The sequence below is a fragment of the Podarcis pityusensis genome (assembly GCF_964106645.2).
Source record: "Podarcis pityusensis genome assembly, chromosome: 3".
Classification (NCBI taxonomy): Eukaryota; Metazoa; Chordata; class Lepidosauria; order Squamata; family Lacertidae; genus Podarcis; species Podarcis pityusensis.
The window spans coordinates 50710859-50733945 of NC_138026.1; the positions used below are offsets into that span (position 1 = coordinate 50710859).

A 23087-nucleotide genomic window follows, 5' to 3' on the forward strand; every position below is an offset into this window, starting at 1 on the left:
TGTTTCCCTCCTCCAAAAACTAGGTGCGTCTTATGGTCTGGTGTGTCTTATAGAGCGAAAAATACGGTACTTTTCTGTTTTGAGAAAAAGGATAATTAATGCATAGCAAAAAAAAAAAATATTCAACAGAAATAGTTAGGTGTCAGCCCTGCATGACTTGAGAACTCAATGAGGTGCCCGGGATTTGTCCAGGAGTTGGTTCTTGTGAAGGGGGGGGAGGGGGTAATGAAATTAACCAGGAGGTGTTGGGCATGTAATACTCTTTATTTGCATGTGAGAGGTTTCGTGTTCAAACTCAGTAGGTAGTTGACTGGTGTAGCAAATGCTGTACATGCAGATGTCCAGTCCTCAGTCCATTGGGCACAAGTGGACTTTGGGGCATGCAGCATGATTTATTCTCTTCCCTGCACACACCCCAAATATGTTTCAGAGGCTCCCTCAACAATTAGGAGTACATCTTGGTTGAGTGCAGGGGATAGAACAATCTGTTCCACTAATGGTGTCTGTTCCAGTGGCAGATAGATGCTGGATTTCACCCGAAGAATCTCTGAGCTGCTTTTTTTAATTAAAGTCCCAAACCAGGTAATAGAGTGGTGGTCAACTGATAGATGTGTGGTATTCTAAACTTTTTACTATGGTTTTTCCACCTACTTCTGTGATTTCATGAATATGGATATTTTATTTGTTGTATACCCTGAGGTCTTTAGCATATGGATAAGATATGAATAGTCTAAAATAAATAAATAAGGGACACAGATATAGTGGTACCTCAGGTTACATACGCTTCAGGTTACAGACTCTGCTAACCCAGAAATAGTACCTCGGGTTAAGAACTTTGCTTCAGGATGAGAACAGAAATCTTGCTCTGGCGGGCCGGCAGCAGCGGGAGGCCCCATTAGCTAAAGTGGTGATTCAAGTTAAGAACAGTTTCAGGTTAAGAACGGACCTCTGGAATGAATTAAGTACGTAACCCGAGGTACCACTGTATGAGGAATATCCACATTTCAGCCCTCTTCATGCCCCCTCCAAAAAGCCTCTCTTGAGAGTTGGTGTACCTTCTGACTTGGTATGTGGGGCAGGAGACTGTAGCAGAAAGAAGAATTGGGGAAAATCGGGTGAAGTTAGGTCATGTAAGAGGAATGTGATCATTGAATATAATTATTAATGTTTGATAGCAAAATGCTTTTTAATAGGTTTTGCTCTTCTCTTATTTAGCTTCGTAGCAGAACTGTCTGCATGCCTACTTTGTCTTTTGCCCTCCAGGGCTGAAAGAACTATTTGTTCCTCTCCTTCTGTGGAAAGCTCCTGTATTCTGCATTGCAATGGAGCAGTGCATGACCCATTAGTTTTAGAAGCATGGTCAATTCTTTTTCAGTGGATTGTGTGTATGCATGCTGAGGTTGCTATGGTTACAGTTCGGCCTGCACAAGCACAGTGATGAATGCCTCTGTTGCTACTTCGGTGTTCGATTTCACTAGCTATAGAAACCTGTGGGAGACGTGGTTTGCTGCTACAGTTTCCAGTAACACAACAGGGCTTCTCTTTGCTCTGCTGGAGGCTGTTTACCTTCTGCACTTGGGAGGCTGCGACCTTGCTGTTCCTACCAGGTATCATATTGCTCTCAAGCTGTGAGATCTAAGATAAGGCAAAACATTTTAAATAATTCGAAGTAAATCAGTTTATCGTTTATCACATATACTGCACTAGGTGCAGTCTGTTGAACTCATTTCCTTGCTTATTAATTCATGCTGTAATTGCTGCATATAAAATTTTCAAAGAAAAGTTAGCTTTCTGTTAGCTGACGCAGAAGCCAATATGTAGCTCTTCCCTTGGCAAACTAAATCAAAACTAAACTGAAATAAGTTTTTTTTTTAATCATCATGGAGATAAGGGGAGAATAATGATTTCTTCAATCTAATTAAAAGCTTTAAAACTGTATTTTTAGTTTCTGTGCAGGTGTGTTGGCTGATAGACTGGATAAGGACTTCCCAAATCAAAACAAATAACCTTTTTTTTGTCTACTACCCCACTTTCTCTTCCTTAACCTTTCTGCTGACCGCCCCCCAGCCATAACAACAGGCATTTCACTAGCTATGTTTTTAAGTTGGTAGACAAGTTTGATGTCATTAATCATGTATCCTTTGAAATTTTATACACTTATTTCACAGTGCTGATCTTAATCTCATTACTAATTCAACTTGTTCAGTCATATCTTTGGCCTTTAAAGGAGGGAGTAAAACTGATCAGCTGTAATTTCAGAAAATAATTAAGGTCCAGACCTTGGAGACAATGTACCATGGAATAGATACGGTGCTTCGAGTAAGAGCTTGCATGTTTAGGTTTTTTTTAAAAAAAAAGAAAAAGGGTGGAAAATTGCTTTTTAAAAAAGCAGTAACAGCTGCTCATTGTCTTTTGCTGCGTCCATAAGAAAATTACTTTGGTTTAACAAATGCACACACACACACAAAGGCACGGCTCTCAGTCTTGTGCGTTAACTTGGACTGTCTTTTTATTATTATTATTAAAGATTTTCTTGATTTACAAAGGTACATACCTTCTCTCCCCCCCCCCTCCCAAGTTGCAGACTTTTCTACAGATCAGTTACATTTTTTATGAGACATTAGTGTTGAGTACAGCATAAGGTCAGGAAGACGGTGGGGGGAGAGGAGGGGTGGTGGTGAAATTTATATTTTTTGCCATGTACGTGTGTGGTCTCGTATCAGCGTCAACTAGATAGATTCTTTTTCTATTCGCTTGTTATGTTTCCTTGGTAGTGAGAAAGGTTGGGACCCAGGGTATGGTTGGTTGGCTGCAATGGGGTTTGTTTGCCTTTGTGAGGGGAGGAGCGCTTGTTGGGTCAAGTAAGCCAGATTGATTCGTATGCTGTTAGTGGGTAGCATCATTCTTTTTGATATATCACATTATGTTTTCAATTTGTGTGGTAAACAGCCTCCAGGTGGTTTGGGCAATTTTCTACCTTCCTATGAAAATGCTTCACATTGCAATGTATTCCAGGGCATGTTAACTATCTCATAGATGAAAAGTGCCTGTACTATGTGGCTGCAGGTTCACACAAGTTACTTACCATGAGACAGAGATTTATGTGGCATGACTTCTTGGCAGCAACTAATGCAATCCAAGCAACTCAGAAATTGAGCCTTCGTATGAACACTGCAGGAGTTAACGTGAAACTGGACTATGGAGTCATACACTTAAGAGAATAATTGGATGTGATTATCAGCATAGACTGGTGGAAGTGGTGGCCTTATAACATTTTGGATAATTTAATGCATTGGCCTCACCCTGCGAGGTGCCGAGGGAAATTGCTGCAGCTCTCAATGCAGTTTCACCCCAGCACCTAGATGTTTGGACGGCTTAACTGGGGCACGGGAGGGCTCTTGATCCCCAGCTGAGCCATCCCTGGTGCTCCCCCTGCTCGCAGACGAGTGGGGAGAGCATCGGGGATCCTTTGCGTGGCTCTGCCGGGGATGGAGAGGCCTCCCCATCCCTGGTGCTCCCCCTGCTTGTGCGGGGCTGGGGGATCCTTTAACTGATTAGAGGGGAGCAGCAACTGCACACTCCTCAGCTGAGCAGTTTAAAAACATGCAGAGGGAGGAACAAGCTGTAGCGGTACCTCGCTGATGCAGCTTTTTCCCTCCCTCTGCGTAGTATGAGGGCAGAGTGGGATGTCGGTTTCACTCAGCGATATATCACCGGTGAAACCGCCACCATTCCTGAGTCCCTCTGCCAGCAACGCTCGCTGAAGGAAGTCACTAGCAGAGGGACTCAGCATTGGCGGTTTCACCAGTGATATACTGCTGAGTGAAGCCGACATCACAGTCTGCTCCTCATACCGGTCCTGGGTGATAAATTGTTCTGGTGGTGCAGTAGTTAAGAGTGTTAGACTGGGACTAAGGAGACCCGAGTTCAAATTCCCACTCGGTTCACTTTACTGGGTGGTTCTACAAATAAATTGCATGAGGAGCGGAGAGAACCATGTACACTACCTTGAGCTCCCTGAGGAAAATGGTATGTAGATTTAAATAGTGTCATTTCACTAAGCCGAAACAGAGGGAAGGGCTTTGACTTGCGCTTCTCATTATTGGCAACAGATTTAGGCAGAGTATTGGGCCTACTTTAGTATTTCATGAAATCTCTACATTTTGACACACTAAACCAAATGGAGCTCACCAGCCATGTAATGTGACCTGCTGACACATGACCCCACCCAATACAGGAAACATAAAGCAAGAGAGTTCATGACTCCCACTCCCCACCACCCGACATGGGCTACTGTATATGACTGCAAAGCTTTGTAGGCCTAAGTTTGTCTTTCTGTGACCGTTACAGGAATAGCAACCCATTTCTTTTCTTCCTGAGGTAACTTGGTTCACCATAATGTCTGGATGTTGGTGCTATAGAAAAATAGTATCCAATTATTAGTGTGTAAAACACCCCCTGATTGTTATCAGGCAGCAGGAAGCAGGTTTTAGAAGTATAATAATAATAAATACATCATCCTACCTTGGTTGAAGTAAACCACCATGCCTGACTGTTTGTGTCAACTGAATAATCATTTTGTTTTAGTTTGCTTGCCTCTGCAATGTATGTTTGTTCAGATTAGCATAAGAGCCTGTTGGATAAGACAAATGGCCCATCTAGTCCAGCATCCTGTTCTCACAGTGGCCAACCAGATGCCTGTTCAAGCAGGATTCAAGCACAAGAGAAATCTCCCCTCTTGTGGTTTTCCAGCGACTGGTATTCAGAAGTGTTGCTGCCTCCAACTGAAGGCAGAGCATAGCCACCGATAGCTAGCCCTCTCCTGCATGCATTTGTCTAATTTTGTTTTAAAGCTGTCTAGGCTGGCGGCCATTGTTGCTTCATCTGCACTGAATGAGGACGCTGCTTCCTTTTACCTGCCTGAATCTTCCAATACTCAACATCATTCAGTTCTAGTGTAATGGGGGAGGGTTACGTATGTACTTTCTCCATGCTATGCATAATTTTATAAATTTCTATCGTGCCACATCTTACTCAACTTTTCTGTAAACTAAAAGGTCCCAAATACTGCAGCCTTTTACAACTCTGCAATATCCTTTTTGAGGTGAGGGGACCAGAACTTTACACAGTATTCCAAATGTGGTTCCACCATATATTTGCCACAATGGCATTGTGATAGCAGCAGCTTTTATTTTTTTATGATTTCTAGAATAGAATTTGCCTTTTTACAGCTGCCACACACTGGGTTGACATCTTTATTGAGTTATTTACTACAACCCCAAGGTCTTGTTCCTGGTCAGTCACTACACATGGGTGGAATCTGAAGAGGCACATAGGTGAGAGCTGAACTTTTTCTACTTTACTTTCATTCACATTTTACCCAACCCTGTCCAGTCACTTCCACTACCTTCCAGGTTGAGGGGAAAGTGTCTGCAGCAATGAAGTGCGCACACGCATATGGGAAAGTCTAAAAAACAGATACTCGGTTTTTTAAATCAGTTTTTAAAGTTCTCCTGTCAAAGGATGTGTGTGTATTTGTCCTATATTGCAATTCATATTTATGTACACTTTAGGAAATCTGTGGCTCTATAGCCATGCTGAGTTACTAACCAATATTCCCTTTTTGTGAATCAAGGCAAAATGGATGAAATTTACAAGATCTCTTCCACTGAGAGGGTCCAGCAGGTGGAAAAGGAACTAGCTGTACAGCTGGAAGAACTAAAGACAGAAATAGAGGGAAATGGGGATCTGCAGGGGACACGGTACTGGTAAAGAGAACTATTTTCCTCAGACAGAAACATGGTTCTAGTGCAAATGAACTGCTCTGGTTCAATGCAACTCCCATGCATTTAACTGTTTGTTAATTGCAAGAGTAGATGCCTATCTGTTACTATAATAACTATTATTTTATGTATTAAATTTATTAGTCGTTTGTTTGCCACCACAACACAAAGCAACTCACGGTGTTTTAAGCAAACACATGCATACATTAAAACCAGCATAAAAAACTGAATTGTTATTTTAGCTTCATGATAAAGTCTCAATTAAAATAAATAAATAAAGATTCTATTTTTTAAAAAAAACTAGAAACAACCCACCCACACAAGAAGATAATAGATAATTAAAAGCCAAAGCCCTAATGAAAAGGAAATGTTTCTGCCCAGCACCTAAAAACCATGGCAGCAGGTAAGCCTCTCTGAGGAGAGCATTCCCCAAGCAAAGAACTACCACTGAAAAGGCTCATACACGAGTCACCACTCTCAAGACCTAACATGGAAGGGGGCACACAAGGGCTTGAGATGATGATTGCAGCATCCTGGTCGGTTCATATGTAGCATTTATCATATACTGATTTTTCTGTGTGGTGTGTTTGCTTTCTCTACTTCAATCACATATTATATTAGAGCAGTGGTTTTCAGCTTTCTCAGGCCCAACCTGTAGCATGGTACTCATTTTCACTTTAGTTTAAAATCCACAGATATTGCTAACTTTACTTGCTCTTTCTGGTTCTGTCCTGCTCTCCTTTCTCAAAGTGTGAGATGAACTACCCATTGAAATTAAATGGATTAGGGTGTTGAAAACTGTCACTTTGACTGAATCCTGCTAAACGTTTATGTTTTGTTCAAAATGTGTGACTCCGCTCAGCACAGAGAACCTCTTCCAAAGGAGATGGCCAGTCAATCTACCCAAATCTAGTTTCTGAGAGCATCTGATGCACATCCATTCATCCAATAAGTATTCTGGTGTGCTGCTTGTGATTTATGAATGTGTTAGAAGACCATTTTGCTAAAAGCAGGGATCTGCCAATGGGCAAAATTGAAAGAGTCATCATGGGCAGGGTGGCAGTGTATTCATGACTACTGCTGGCATAAACCATATGAATTTTACAAGATGATTGACTAATGTACTGAATACTAGCTACCACATTGTTTTCAAGTATTTTGTGGCTAATTCTACATTTCTCTAAAGGAAGTTTGGTAATCTTTCATAGCTCTGTCCCCCTCCCAAAGGATGTTGATTACTTCAGAAGAGAAAGGGAATTGGCGCTGAAGAAATGTTTACAAGTAAGTGATGAAAATGTCAGTGTGAAAATACCCCCATTAGATAATGTTGTAAAAGTCTCAGAGAAACCAGCCTTAGGTAATGCTGCAGTCCTGTGCCTCATGCTTACCTGTCCTACTGAACTCAGTGATGCTTGCCTCTGAGTAAGCATGGTTAGGATAAGCCTGAAGTTCAGTCTTTTTAGTAAATAAACTGTATTCTATTATTTCAGCTTTTATAGTTTTTACAGGAAAATAAATTGGGGGATACAAGTGCAGTAATAAGCCCAGTGCAGCTTGTAAGAGCATGTAAGACCTTCTTAATCCTCTGTGAAGGGTCTGGATCCATCTGGCACTGTTAAAGTGGTGTCTGATGCCCATTGAGACTATTGGGGTAGAAGGCAGAAGGCCAACAGTAGGTGGAGCTAGAGCCCATGACAACTAATTCTAGATTTGCCCTATTCATGTCCCTGCTGAGTTCTATAAGGTTAACAATGAGGGCTCATCTACAATGTCATTTAATTCATCTTATTCATTTATTTATTTTTAAGTTAAATGTTTTGCAATAACCATATGACATTCCTACTGAGAGGACGACATCAACGTTTCTATCGTTAGTGTGAAAACCTGCCTTTTCACTAACCAGTAGTAACATGAAAAGGTTTTTAAAATCCTCTGTTAAAGTAGCACCAGTGGTTGTTTCCCCCACCGAATTTTCACTCTTGCAGTTTGGTTGCAGCCCACCTTTCTGCTGCCTCCACCTTCTCTGCACGACTCCAGTTCTCATTGTTGCTTCTGGGAGTGACCCTGTTTAACTTCCGGCTGGCTGGTGACTGCGGGTGCTGTAGACAGAATGAGTTGTGTTTTATTAACCCATCGCCACAACTCACACAGTTAATTAGCTCTTTTGGAAAAACCAAATGTGTGCAATATCAGTGGTACTGATATAAGTACTACAGCCAGGCAAACAAACAAACAATGAATGGGGGGGGGGGTTGGAGACTTGGAAACACCTTTTCTTCTTTCCTTTCCAGACAGTGTGTGAGAGAGACAGGTGCTTTCTTTACTTCCTTCTGTCCTTTCCTCTACTTGTGGGGGGCAGGGGAGAAGAAACAGCACACGTGTTTTGCTGGGTGTGCACGTACATGTGCTGTCGAATAAAGAAGGGACAGACTGAAGAGCAGATGGTTGGGAGGTGGGAAGAATAGCTAAAAGAGTACAACACGTGTGGTTCTTGAAGCCCTGCCTCCAGGTGGTTATACATGCACAAAGCAGTCAGACGTGGACCTGCAGAGGTCAGCAAAGGACAAATCGAAAAAGAAAACATGGATTTTCAGGTGCAGTGCAGATGAGTCCCGAGATCAAGCGCAAAGAAGCTGACAGCCAGCGCCAATTCTATGTAAATAAGAAGGCAGGCAGGTGGGGTCTGGTTTGGTGGGGCAGTGCCCCATTTGGCCTAATGGTACGGCCTCCAGTGTTTACTTCAGTAACCTTTTGGATTTTTAAGTCTAGTGGTGTGATAATTAACTAGCAGTGTTTTTTCTAGTTCTTTAATTCAGTAATTAAGTTCTCCCTATCATAGGGACTCAGGATGAATAATATAAACCGTAGTATGTCCCTTTCCCCATGGGATCACAAACACTATATTGAACTGAGAAAGGAGAGGGGAAATTCTGGAAAAGGAAATATATTTATGATCACAACCAACCTTTCTAGAGTCTTCATCTTAATCTAACATAGTGTTCTTAACCCCCTGTGGGTTATGGACCCTTTGAAATTGTGTGTGCGCACACACACACACACACACACACACACACTATTTATTGCTTTGGAAAAAAATTGTGGTAGGTTCACAGACCTCTGAAACCCACTCTAGAATATGAAATTAAAAACAGCTTTAGTGTTCAAGACTTTCAAATGAAAGTGTTTTTGACATGTGTAGAACTCAACTGCTGCACATAGGGTGTCCTGAATGTACAGAACTTAATTTCAGAGCAAAATTATTTTTCTGTCCTTCATTTACAGGTAGCAGAGGCAAAGCCTCTTGTAATTCAGGCTGATCTCATGCAGAGGGAGCTAGAGATCTGTCTAAAAAGAGAATATACATTTGAAAACTTACCTTTGTCACTGCACCAGGTAATATTTGTCATGTTTGTGATTTGAAGACTCATTTGGCATTTTTCAGTGTGAATTTGCTATCATGGTCAAACATGAAATAAACCTCATACAGCTATGTCAGTGAATAAAAATAGGTGCCTTTATGTAGACTTTTCTTTTTTTTTTACAAACACTGCAGCCGATATTTAGTATGCTCACAAGTTGGTTTTCACTGTGGCAGCAGCAGTACAAGGAATACCCTGTACATCTGATGGCAGGGGCATAGCTTCATTCAGCTGATTGCTTATCAAATGCCAGGAATAATCAATTGATAATTCCCAGGTAGGAGTTAATGACTAAGGATGTTTCCCCTTAATTATCAGTCAATTTGCAGGGTGTGGTCTAAGATCATTGCTCTGCAAGCTGTTCTGTGTGACAGAAAAGAAGGCAGTTACTTTTTGCGTTGTACAAAGAGCCACTGAAAGAGAGAGATTTGAGAGACTTTAGTTTGATTTAGCTTTAAAAAGGGCAGGTTCCAAACAGCTGCTTAGCCTTGTGACTTCTGTGCTTTGAGGATCTGATACAGGATTAGTATCTGCCTAGAGTAGGATTCTGTTGGCTTCCGTTGTGCTCTGCTTATATATATGTAAACAGATCATAAGCCTCCAGTGTGCTGCTTTCCCTGTCATCCAGAGGAAACCAGTGCAGCCCCAGACTTCTTGTTTGCTTTATTGAGAAGCGAGGAGAGCATAACAGCAGCAGAGCAAGAGTGATTGCTACATTACATGATACAAAATATGATTATATGTGTTCTTCCCCACAGAAGTTGTACAGGGGAGCAGGATAATATGAGCCAAATTCCACATAATTACTTTGACTGGGGATGGGGAACCTCAGGCCCAGTGGCCCAAAGCGGCCTTTTGCAAGTCTTTGGGGGTCCATCCCCAGGCCACATCCTGTCTCTGAAGGCCATGCTCTCCCTGACCCTGTTTTGCACCCTTTTCAATTGATTTAGACTAGAGGGAATATACTCTTGAACAGTGATAGTTTTCTAGAAAAAGAGATGCCAGAACTTGCCACAAACACCTCCCTTGTTTTATTGGAACCCACCTGAGAGGTGCCGGAACTGAGTTCCAGTGAGTTCCAGCTGAAAAAAGCCTTGCTCTTGAACTGTGAACGTGTCTGTTGCCTGTGGGATGGAGAGGAGAAACCTCTGAATTGTGTGTGTCCATAACATAGCCTATTGTTCAAAGGTAATAATAATATCCATTGCTCCACCCATTTTTTACCTCCGGCGTGTGGCCTCTGGGTGGTTGCAAATAGGGAAAGTGGCCCTTGGTCTAAAAAAGATTCCTGACCCAGGTCTTACTTTGGACTCATTCTAGTGCACTGGAATGTTTTGCTTTGTCCCATTTGGACAGCTGATTCCATACTGCATCCTGTTTTTCAAATGCCTCTCCATTCCTTTCCTTTTCAGTATTTTGCATGTGCTAATAAAAGAGGCTTATCAGTAGGTCACTACTCCCTGATATACACTTGGGTCTGGCCATTTCCTTGAAGGAAATTAGTTTTGACAACTCAAAACCTTTCATAAATTCCAGCACCTATAAATCTATAACAATATATATAAATAAAAGTACCGTATTCTGGAAACAATGCTACTGTGGTTTTGTGGGGGGGGGGGGGTTATAAAATCTGTTGCTTTTTGTATAGTTTTTTACAGAGAGAATCACGCAGCTGGTCCAAAGCAAATATTTACACATGCTTAGATGGAAGAGATTTTGTCAGCACAGCAGTGTTATTGAGCAATTCTATCCTTTGTACCAGGTATGCTAATCTCATAGTGCCACAGATCCTAAAAATAGAATAATAGATTTGTTGAGTTGGAATAGGAACATGGGTTTTCCTCCCAGGTGTGTAATAAAAGCTCAGCTGTGAGTTTGGCTTGATTTCCTTTGCATGTAGGGGACAGAACTGTAAATATGTACATACGGTTGAATCCAACTAAGTCCTGCTTGGAAATAGACCCCTTAAAATCAACAGATGCAATTGACTTAATCCCATTGGGTCTACTCTGAATATGTATGGATACAACCCATTGTTTTCTTTCTGTATAAATGAATTTCACCTTATAATGCTCAGTAAACGTTATGTGCAAGATTATGTGCCTCATACGTAATTAATCATAATGGGCAGCATCCAGTTGTGACAGCCCTCTGTGGCAACCTCATTCTCAGTGTGTAGCTCAAAAAAAGATGCTGCCTAGCCCCTGTTGCAATATTATCCTTAGACTTGGTCATAATGAAGCATGTGCACTGCTGCTTGTACAGCAATGGCAACTCTCAAACACTTTGAGCTAATGTGAATTTCAATTAATAATAATAATAATAATAATAATAATAATAATGGTACTGCTCCTTCATCAAGGAATAAAAAATTCCCTGTTTGTAGAAAACAACTGTGAAAGCCTTTCCCCCTGCTATGCTAATTTTCTATGTGCAGGAACTGTGCATAGTAACTATTACAAATAAGAGATTCAGTGCCCTGATAATCTGAAGTGCCAAAGTCTATGGAAGTTATACCATAAGTGCCTCTTCCATGTGTAAATCAGTTTTAATATTGAAAACCAGAGGCTCAGGGGACTGTTAAAAGGACATGGACTATATCAGCAATGCCAGTTATTAAGATGTCAGCAGCCTGTGGTGGTTTTGAAGATGTCTATTAAAAGAGTCTCGTGTTCTCAGTATTTCTTGGTGCATGGACCTCCATACAGTGAAAAGCTCTGAAGACTTTTTTTTTTAAAAGCCCTTTCCAAAACATTGTTTTTCAGATTTTATCTAGAGGACTACATCCCCCCTCCCCCACAAATGGCACACTCCTGTTCATGATTTGAGACTCCTTCTTCGGAGGGAAAGGCTAAAGCAAGGATGTTCTAGATAATTAATTAATCTTTCTGAGAAAATAATGTCTCTTCTCTCTATCTCCCTAGAAACAAGTGGCTCATATTATGCAGGAGTACAATGACGCTGTTCAAAGGGCAGCAAGATTGTCAAGTGCCCGGGAGAACTTCCTGGCAGGAAAGGAAAACCCTACAAATTTAGTGACCCAAGAAGACCTGGTTATTTACACACAGTGGCTAGTATGTCACCTGCACTCACTTAAGACCATCCATAACTACCTTCAGGTGAGATGACAATTATAGACTGTAAAAATGAATAACTTAATTATGGAACCTTTCGGTCCCACTTGTGCTTTGAATACAAACACTAAATGCAAAATATGTGTTCTTCTCTGCAGGTACTCCAGTACTTGCCTATCTCTCATAGAATGGAGATTAACAGACATCCTGTCTGGGGTGATGGTGATAAATTCAAAGCTGTTGGCAAAACTGTATATTTGTCTCCCAGTATCCAGCTCTCTATTCACCCTGACACATCAGCAACAGATGGTAAGAAGGAATTACCCTCATGTGCCTTAGGGCCTCGCTGTACAATGCAGCAATACGGCATTAGTTTGCAGTTGTTGCGTGTGGTCTGTCTTTCTCAAGTTTCCCTTCTGTTGTTGGGATGTTGCATTTTCCAAGCAGGCAAACTGTTATATTGATGCTGGGGGAAATACAGAGTACTCCCCATTTGTTTTCTGTTCATTGCTAATTACGTGTGGTGTGTGGAATTGAGCTGTTCAAGCTTCACAAAGGAGATGGGCCATAGCTCAGTAGTAGACCACCTGCTTTGGATGCCAGTGGGTCTTGGGTTCTGCCCTCGGCAGGGGTGCCTGTCCCATTTCACCACCTGAGGTGAAATGAGAAGATATCCCACTGCTGCTGAAGCCTCACTTACTGGGGTTGCGCAGTGACAGCTTCTGTTAACATCTCCAGAAGTCTCATGAGATCTTGCAGAGTTCTCACAAGATTGCGCCACCACACAGAATTCCGCCACTTGAGGCAGCTGCTTTAGTCTGCCTTATGGGCAGGTTGTCCCTGGCCCTCTGCATCTTTAGGTAAGACTGGGAAGGACAAACCCTGTCAAAAATCCTGAAGAACCACTGCTAGTCAGTGCAAACGATACTGAGCTAAGATGAATCAATGACCTGACTCAGCATAAGGCAGTTTCCTGTAATCCTATTCCTACAATTTGAGCATTAACAAGGGCATACCATACGGTCCTTCCACTCTCTCAACCTTTCAATCTAAGCAAAGGCCATTTCAGGATAGCAGCCAGGTGGGGATATGTAGATATACGCAGACAACATCTGGGCATTTATTCTGAAAGGAAATGAACTTTTATGGAGACAGAAAGTTAATCACGATGATTTGCTTCTTTGCTGTTTACTTTCAGCGACGCGTTGTCCAGGAACATTTGTTTTATAGTGTTATATTAAATAAGGTCTCCAACTCAGTCCGCTTTATAGATCTAAGCTTGATAGATTAAACAGAAAATTGATTAAGCAAAACATTAAAAGCTAAGATAGAGCCAAGTGTAGAATAGGAACACAGATGGCCCATTACTGCCAAGCAGTGAGATAACAAATTAGATTACATATAACTCTACAGATCCTCAGGAGCCTTATTGAACTTTAGCAAGTTGTTGCATGGTGATTAAAATTCTTGGTGTGTCAATGAGCTGCTGTACAAAGGACACCTGTGTGGCATAGTGATATCTGGGATTCATAGTATGACTTGGAAGAAGTTTATCATCAGAAACAAAAGGATACCTTGAAGGGCTGCTGCAAAAGTCTTGAAAGCACAAGACAGAAGCTGGTTACTAGTTCTCAAGCTGTATTAGTACAGTTTGAAATTGAGCTCAACAAGAAAACTTAATAAGAAACTGAGGCTTATCGTGCAACCCAAAATAAGTGTTGACTCACCAAATATCTTCATAGCAGGGGGCTCTGCTGTTCAAGAGTAAGCATTTTTTGTTATGACCCCAGAAGACAGTTACAAATATGGAATTTGGGGTGTGCATCTCACAATAACGTTTTTGTGCCACCACAAAACACACCCACATGTTTAGAGGAGTGTCCTCTATGAGGTTAAATAGAGTCATAGCAGTCCCAACACTTAGCACAAGACACTGACAGCTGTGTAGGCACATGTTAATAATTGCCAATACAGTGGTACCTCGGGTTAAGTACTTAATTCATTCCGGAGGTCCGTTCTTAACCTGAAACTGTTCTTAACCTGAAGCACCACTTTAGCTAATGGGGCCTCCTGCTGCCGCCGTGCTGCCGGAGCATGATTTCTGTTCTCATCCTGAAGCAAAGTTCTTAACCCGAGGTACTATTTCTGGGTTAACGGAGTCTGTAACCTGAAGCATCTGTAATCTGAAGCGTATGTAACCTGAGGTACCACTGTATATGTAGAAGTATAAGGAACAGGGGGTGTGCATCTCTCTGCAAGCGCTGGTCCACACTAAATCATAAACCCACATATCCAGATGGATGTAATGTATAGAAGATGGCATAGAAGTGTCTGGCCCAGTGCTTCATTTTGGTGTGATATACTGTCATACATGGTAACATTGTCATCTGGGGTTATCACGTGCTAATGAATATTGTACAAAAATGTTGTGATGGTTCATAATTGTGGTGGTTCTTGAATGGGAGAGCCTTCCAGTTAGAGAAGATGGGCCAAAGCTTACTTTGGAATGCAGGGGCATATAAATCTCAGTTCTTTTAAGTCGTTCTATTGAACTGTGTTTCAAACTGTCAGGTAAATAAAAAACTGGGAGCTCATGCCGCCAAGACTTTTGCAACAGCCCAACTATATTTACATCCTTTTATTTGTGATTTTAGGCTTACAACCTGGCCATTCAAAAGGCTGGCCCATATACTTTCCCCCCACTCCAGTCTTCCTCAGTGGCCTACTGTAATTTTAATAGTTATGGGGGCTGGGTGTAATATTGTATATATATAATGATGCACCACCAGAAGCATAAATTCACCTGAAGGCAACTTGGCAGCATTACAAAGTTTGTTTTAATCTTTTCAGCTTATTCTTGCTCTCTTATAGGATTCCAAGCCATACTTCCCCAACACACTGCAGAAATTGAGGAACTAAAGCCTCAACTCAGACGTTTACTTTCTAAATTTCGTATCAGCTATGATGTGGAAGACCTGAAGCATTCTGCTGATGAGATGGAACTTTCTTCTATGGTAATTTAATGGTTGCTCTTATATTACTGTATACAATATGTATACTGATGTGGTCCCTCCCTCTCCTCCCACTGAAAGTCTACAGCTAAAAGAATAAACAGTTCAACCAATTATTTACTTTGATATCAGCAGAGTTAAGTCTATAATGATCTCCCTTCTGAATTTTTTATGATCCTCCAAAGTGTAATAGTAAGGAATTTGGGGCAAAATCCAGAGTAATATAAGTACAATTAAATCCCATTTTAAGTCAATAGAAATTCATTATGATGTTCAATGAAGCTTAAGTGCATACTACTCCTCTCTCTGAACTATCTAACATAGTAACTATTTTGCAGTGCACAGTGGAAACCTATGTTTACTAGTAGGGCATCTTTTTCCTGGGATGCTTAGGTCATGCATGAGTTTAGAAGCATTTTCAGTAAACAACAGACAATGAGAACATTTCCTGTTTATGATGCTGGAACGCCTGGATCGGAAACCTGGGGTATCAGAGACCCCAACATGGCTTTGAAAAAGAGAGCCAACTGGATTCCTTTCATAAAGGTAATAAGAGCTGCATTTGGGTGATCTGATAGATTGTCTGCTCAGGCTAAAGGAAGCTGCTCTAAAGCATCTCAATTCCCAGCTTCTCATTAGCAAACCATGTGTACTCATCTTGAGTTGAAGTGGGTTAAATGGTCTCAGCTCAAAGGCCCTTGTCCAGAAACTTGGCATGTGCAGAAATCTGATTGGCTGCTACCTTTGACAGAGCTGATTGGATATTTGGACAGAGTAGCAGGGTGCCTGGATTCATCCCTTCCACAAGTGGTTAGCACTAAGAGCAGCAAGCAAATGGTAAGATCTTTGCACACATTCATTTCTGTACAACATTGGCACACCTGGATCAAGCCCAAATCTGCTGAGTGCTAGGTTTTTTTTCATGCAAAGCATCCTTTAGTTCCTGTATGCGCAAATTTGTGCACACAAAACAATTCAATATGTCCCAATCACCTGTGCTGCATTAGGACGAGGAATGTATTTTCTTTATGTTCCTTACACATGGTTTTTTTTACTGACAAGCAGATTAAACCTAACCAAGATCCATGGCAGCAAAAAATGTTCAGGAAACTGAACCACCGGAAGGTTGATGAACTGCTGCAGATTCAGTCAAAATTTTTAGAGGTAATAAAAACTGCTGAGTAACTGTTTCTCCACTCCCCACGTCCATTTTTTTGCATTTCAAGGTTCTTGGTATATTTCTAACTTGTATCCACTTCTATCAAACCTGTCTCCAATTTGTGTGATATGTAGCAGGTTTACATTAAATTACGGTATTTATTTTTACTTTTAGTGAATCAAAACCCTTTTGGGTATTTCAGGATGAAGTTTTTAAAAAATCTACACTCATTAACAGGAAAGAATTCCACAGTCAGTGATTCCAAAGACTGTTTTTACTCAGGACACCATGAACTTTCATTTTCACATTTTGTCTTTGCGATTTATAGTGGGGTAGTGGTTGTTTTTTTTAAGTACTCTTACGTTATGTCTAAACTTATTTGCCATTCCTGAAATTTCAAATCACTCAGTTGGATCCAGACAAAGTTAGTCTATATTATCTGAACTGTGGCTTCTTTTTTTGCTAAAAGTCAAAATATGTTGCTGTGACAAACTAGGTTTCCAATCCAGAACAGGTGATGGAGGTTCTTCAGGAGCAAGCATCTGCAGTACTAGAGCCAAAATCAATGACATCGGCTTTTAGTACTTTTACACCTTCTTTTAATTCACAACAATATGATCAGATCTGGAACAAGATTTACCACAACTCCAGATTCCATCAGGTAAATATACAGAAGATTTTATAAACTGAAATTTGTGTAGGTCTCTATAGGGATTGTGTACATTTTCTTTTGGAATGAATTTTGTTACTTTTGAAGAGGATCCTCCAATTCAGGGTAAGTTCTAATATTATGTGACAAGTGAGCTCCCATTTGACTACCATGTATTTACGAAACTGCTGTCCTTGCTTTATTTTGTGATGACTTGCATTTTGCTTCATAATAGCTGGACCTGTTAAAATGCCACCACCAAATCCTTGCCTTTTTATTACTTCAGATAATCAGGCATCAATATGAGTCATGACCATAAGATTATCACTCAGTGGGGTTGGTTTCATGAAAGTTGAGAGCATCGTTTATGTTTCATGTATGACTAGTATCTCAAATGGAGTCCTGGAAGGTCTGTGTTCCAAAATACAACCACCCCACCCCACTAGTTACTTCTTTGTTTGTTGGTGACTTTGGCAGTGTAAGAGATTCTCAGGCTGCTTTGAAGTTGATAATGGTTTCTGAAAGTCCAAACAGGAACATAATACTTTTGTAAGAAAGAAATGGAGGAGGATGTTCCATTGCATAAGGAGAATCCTTGTGCTGGCGAAACATTGTCCTTAGTCCTGTGTTGAATACAATTCAGAATGTGTGACAGAGGGATGCCACCCACCTCCTTGGAAAATAATGGAATAGAATGGAGAGAAATCTGCTTGGTACTTCTTTTTTGTAGTCCTTAGTAGGTAGCAAAGGTTGATCTCTTGGTCACCATATATTGCTGCTGTACTTGCCATTTTGATAGGTCACAAGTTGTACAAGCAACAAGAGAACCAGTGGGCTATGATGTAAGGATTCCTTTGTTCATAATTATATAGTTACAAAAAGCTTGAAAACGAAAATTTTTGTGTGTGTTTGTCTATAATAACTAGCCCTTAAATATGGACAGGAGCAAACCAGTGATGATGTTGATAATCCTACCATGGCAACTGGTGAGAAGGATATGGGACATTCCAACTTTAACAAGACCTCCACTTTTTCAAGAAAGAAAAAAGACCCAAGGTGAAATGAATATTGCCGGTTCTTCTGTGTGTGATGCTTATGTTTAATGCTAAAAATGCATGGGCTATACCAAAGCTGTCAAAACACAAATGGAAGGGCAGCTTCTCAAATTGCCCTGTCTCCTTCCCAATGTCAGGCAAGCACTTACCCAGGCATTGGGAAGGAAGTAGGAGGGCTCTAGGACCCTGGCAGAGCCTCACACCTCTTTCCCAAAGCTTGGTTTAAGGCGGTACTACAGGGATTGGGGGGAGGGCATCAAATGGCCTCACACTGGGCAGCATATTATCAAGGTCCACCCCTGCATATGTGTACTTACTGGCACCACCTTAAATGTGATTGCACTAACATACTCTCCTGGGCCTTCTAAATGTTGTTCTGTTCTGGAGGTTTCCATGTGAGTGATTACAGTAGGAGCTTTACCTCCTAGAAAGCAAATATAAAGAGATTATGCAATTTAGATGTAACTGAGAATCTCTTTGAGGAACAGTAATTTAATTAAATTTCTCCTTCTTGGGGAAAAAATGTAGTTACACAACGACCTTGCAGCTGCTGGGGTTAGATGAGGACATGGAGGCCGACAGCAAGGGGCTTCCCATGAGGAAAGGAGCCTACTTATCTCTCCTTCTTTTGCGTCACTTGCAAATCCGAGAGCTGCAGGTAAAAAGAAAAACCACATTCAAATGTTCATATTATGCAAGACTGTACATAATAAGCCTTATTTTTATTTCATCGTAACCGTCTCATTTGTACTAGAGAATTTGTTTGGGCATCCTCAACTACTTCAGATCCGTTGAAAGAACCCTAACCATCAGCACCTCAGGTCTTGCCTTGAGTGCCGGCCATCTGGTCTCCACTGCTGAAGACTCCTGTTGGGTAAATGCAGCCAAAGGGGGAAGAGGTGCCTATGGTGGTCTTGGTTCACACCCCTATGTGCATTACACACCAGCTGACTATAAGGTGAGGCATTTGGGTACTTTGTAAAATAGCTTCATAGACACATTAATAAAAATAGGTGCGGCACCAAGGTCAACGGGTGCTCCAGCTGACCTTACATGCAGAAGGGCCCTGGTTCAATCCCTGCCACTTCCAGATCCCTGGAGAATTGCTGCCAATCGGAGTAGAGGATCTGAGATAGATGGACCAATGGTCTGACTTAGTGTAAGGCAGCTTCCTGGAGTAGGTCCTGCATGTTAGAGGATATAGCATATGGGGGCATTTAGGGGAATCCCCAGTCTCCTTACAACCCCAGCTCTATTTACAACAAGCTGTATTTACCCAAGCTGATGAAGTGCAGGTCATAAAATCAAAGCCATATGCCTTATGCGGAAACGCATTTGAGTGTTCCACATCTGACACAGAGTTATAGATTTCTTATCTCTGTTCAAAGGTCGAAGCAGACAAATTAACATTAGGCATATGCCTTCGTTGTATTGCTTTCAATGCCAGCTAAAGCCTTTTTTGCTTAGCCAGGCTACCCTGTTATGTAATTTTCTGGTGCACATTTGCTTTTCAAACTTTATTTCTCATTTGAAAAATAATTTTATTCTATCTACTGTTTTTGTCTGTTTTTATTGCTATTGTTAAATGGCTATTTTATATCATTTTATGTAAACTACTTATGGAGAAGTAGTTTATTTAGTTTTTAAAATTAGTTTTTAAAATTAAGTGGTGTATAAATTTCACTAACTAAATAAATGCAGCAAACACATGCACAAAGTCTCCCTCCTGTACATTGCAGCCTCCCCCATTACTAGAATTACTACCCTAATCATGTATTTTCAGAAGTGTCCCATGGATCTCATTGGGACTTGCTCACCAGCAAGCATGCTTAGTCTTGCAGCCTTAAAGCAATCTGTTCTATGGATGGGTCAGACTTTTAACATTCAAAATTTGCCTTCAGCTTGAAATTCACAAAAGATACACTGCTTCCACTCCTAAATCTCATTGCCAATCAGAACTGAATCTTCCTCCACAAGTTTACAGCAGGTCAAACTCTTCCATACCTTTACAAAACTCTTGAAAGTTACACACACACATGTATGTATGTGTGCCCACATGCCCACATGTACATGCACTGTTTTATTTGGTACTTCTAATATAGGCTTCATCATGTACCGTACTTTTCGCACCATAACACTCAGTTTTCCCCCCCTAAAAGGTAAAGGGAAATGTGCGCGCGCGTTATGGAGCGAATGCAGGCAGGAGGAGCCACTCTTGCTGGCTGTTCGGCAGCCTCTCTTCCTCCGCTTGGCTGGCTGAGAAGCCGGCAACAGCTGAGCAACAGCTGAGTGTCGGGAGACAGCCTCTCTTCCTCCTGTCTGCCTGCTCTATGGCTTTTTGGCGAGGTGGGAGAAGGGAGGCAGCTCGGAAGCCGGCAAGAGCTGCACGCAGCGTGTAAAAGCCAAGGTGGGGAAAGGGAGACAGCCTCTCTTTCTCAGTGTCTGCATGCTCTATGGCTCTCCCTTACACAAATGTAAGCGGCTCTTACTCTGCTTTCTTTACAATGAGCCGGAAGGAGGGACAAAGAGGGCATCCCCTTCCGTCCCTCCCCCAGCACCTCACCGGTAAATTCAAACAAAGCGGCTTACAAGGCTCGTGTCCCTGAGTCTCCTCCTCCTCTTTTTGCTCCGGTTGGAGGCAAGGCAGCTGGACAAATGTGAGTTCCCCCTCTCTCTTCCTTCCCTCCCTCCCTCCCTCTTCCAACTTCAAAAAATATTGGGGGGACAACCAGGTAAGCCCCACTCACATACCACAATGGGGGGTGGGGGATGACTCCCTCAAATATTTAATGGGGGGGGGGTGAAGGCACCTAGGCCCATAGGAGTTGGCTGCTTTGCCTAGGACAAATGTGAGCTCTCCATCTCTCTTCCCTCCCTCCCTCCCTCCCTCTTCCAACTTCAATAAAATATTGTGGGGGGGCAGGTACAGGTAAGCCCCATCTCACAGACTGCAATGATCTCAAGACAAAGTGCATGCACACTGGTACCTTATATGAATGGCAATGCCCATCAGCATGGGGGGAGGATGACTCCCTCAAATATTTAATGGGGGGGTGAAGGCACCTAGGCCTATAGGAGTTGGCTGCTTTGCCTAGGACAAGTGTGAGCTCCCCCCTCCCTCTACCTTCATCACTGTATTGGAGATACCATACATTACTGACAGTTCCTTCATTCACGTGGTTACAAAGCACGGATCCACATGGATCCTCAGGATTTTTGCACTGGGTCACCCCAAATTCACCATCAGATCACATAGCATGTCCATGGCTACAGCTTTCACCAAAAAAATCACGCACCCACTGTTGCCTGGGGCCGCAGTGGTGCAAAAACGTGGTTAGAAAGCACGGATCCACATGGATCCTCAGGATCTTTGCATTGGGCTACCCCAAACTCACCGTCAGATCACATGTCTGTGGCCACAGCATGAACCACAAAAATCATACATCCACTGTTTCGTTTAGAATACTTTTTTTCTTGTTTTCCTCCTCTAAAAACTATGTGCGTGTTATGGTTGGGAGCGTGTTATAGAGCGAAAAATACGGTATTTATTTTTAATCTGTCCCTGGCACAGGTTCACAGTGTGCAGTTTATGGAGTTTGCAGAGGTAGAAAACCATGATGATTTTTACACCACAGAGGACATGTATGTTCACACCCAGGATCAGCGAGGGGCTTTTGTGATGTACGATGTAGCCCTCCAGGACCTGAAAGAGCTAGAAAAACAGCTTTTGCTTGTGGCAACCCAGTACATCGAGGCAGGGAAAGGTACGAATCAGCACAGTTTGGTACACTTCTGCAAATGAGAAGGACAGAAAGGGGGGAAAGGAGCACAAATGGGAATAATTCACAAGGATGATCACCAGCCCAAAAGTTGGTATCCCAAAATCTCGGCCAGGGTGCCTGACTTTGCTAAATGTCAGTTTATACTAAGCTGCTTATTGTCAGCTACTGCGCCAGCCTAGCAGAGTGGGACTCTGGACTGTTTTCATATGGTTGTGTGAAATGTTGAGGTCTATGTCAGTGTTTTCCAAACTTGGGTTTCCAACTGTTTTTGGACTACAACTCCAACCATCCCTAACTAGCAAGACCAATGACCGGGGATGATGGAAACTGTAGTCTGAAAACAGCTGCAGACCCAAGTTTGGGAAACACTGGTCTGTGTCGATGGTGACACAGCAAGCACCTTTAGGCAGCTCATATCACAATGTATAGTCTATATTTGTTGTTGGACTGGGGCAAGGGACCTTTTTCAAGTAGAGGACTACATTCCCCTGTGGGCAACCTTCCAAGGGCTGAATGTCAGTGGTGGGTGGGGCCAGAGGATGTCACTCTTTTGTGCAGCAAGCTTCTTTCCAGCCAGTGCCAGATTTATGTATAAGCTAAACAAGCTATAGCTTAGGGCCCTACTCTCTTGGGGCCCCCCAAAAAATTTAAAGGAAAAAAACCTGGATGTACATTTCCAAAATATAATATAAAAAACAAATAAAATAAAACCTACATACAGCAACAGTGGCAATTGACTTTAGATATCTATTAGGTCCATAAATTACCATACAGCATATATTCAATTCAAGTGACAGTTTGTTGTTGACAAAGGACAGCTGGACATATAAAAGGCCCCATTACCTTCAGTAGCTTAGGGCCTCATCAAACCTAAATCTGGCCCTGTTTCCAGCAATGTAAAACCCAGAGGTTTATCACACTCATCTCTCCAGCCTTCATCCAGGCAAGCAGGAGGCATCATTACAGTTCAAATATTCATCTCGCCCAGGCAAAAGCACTTAAGAGGTTGTGGAACGAGGTTGGTGGGCTGTGTGTGGCTTGGGAGAGCCCTTGGAGCCAGATAGAGAGGTTGGGAGAGCTGCAATTTGTTAAGTAGGCATTGTTCTTAGCTTGCTGGTTTCTGTGGAAATGCCTGTTGTGCTGTTTTTCCTTTTC

General features: G+C 41.9%; 1 protein-coding gene and 1 long non-coding RNA gene across 5 annotated transcripts in view; one reads left to right on the plus strand and one right to left on the minus strand.

The window, feature by feature from the left end:
• The first annotated feature begins 1267 nt into the window (after window positions 1-1267).
• The window catches only part of LOC308473366 (uncharacterized protein), a 61076-nt gene continuing 39256 nt past the window's right edge, over window positions 1268-23087 (plus strand). Inside the window, exons 1-16 of one of the 4 annotated variants that reach the window (XM_080998805.1) lie at window positions 3811-4029; window positions 5232-5336; window positions 5636-5768; window positions 6992-7064; window positions 9066-9176; window positions 10851-10964; window positions 12127-12321; window positions 12435-12585; window positions 15148-15290; window positions 15681-15833; window positions 16353-16451; window positions 16943-17107; window positions 18039-18151; window positions 18679-18808; window positions 18905-19108; window positions 21722-21914. In XM_080998805.1, the coding sequence (XP_080854931.1) occupies window positions 3978-4029; window positions 5232-5336; window positions 5636-5768; window positions 6992-7064; window positions 9066-9176; window positions 10851-10964; window positions 12127-12321; window positions 12435-12585; window positions 15148-15290; window positions 15681-15833; window positions 16353-16451; window positions 16943-17107; window positions 18039-18151; window positions 18679-18808; window positions 18905-19108; window positions 21722-21914 (2134 nt within the window). In that variant the 5' untranslated portion in view covers window positions 3811-3977. Of the gene's footprint in view, window positions 1608-3810; window positions 4381-5231; window positions 5337-5635; window positions 5769-6991; window positions 7065-9065; window positions 9177-10850; window positions 10965-12126; window positions 12322-12434; window positions 12586-15147; window positions 15291-15680; window positions 15834-16352; window positions 16452-16942; window positions 17108-18038; window positions 18152-18678; window positions 18809-18904; window positions 19109-21721; window positions 21915-23087 lie in introns of those variants that run through there. The other 3 variants (XM_080998806.1, XM_080998804.1, XM_080998807.1) reach the window with 3 other exon arrangements.
• On the minus strand, window positions 18627-23077 carry LOC308473381. The gene is made up of 2 exons (XR_013984064.1): window positions 22776-23077; window positions 18627-18802 (listed from the first exon to the last, which is right to left on the minus strand). It is a non-coding gene; the product is annotated as an uncharacterized lncRNA (long non-coding RNA).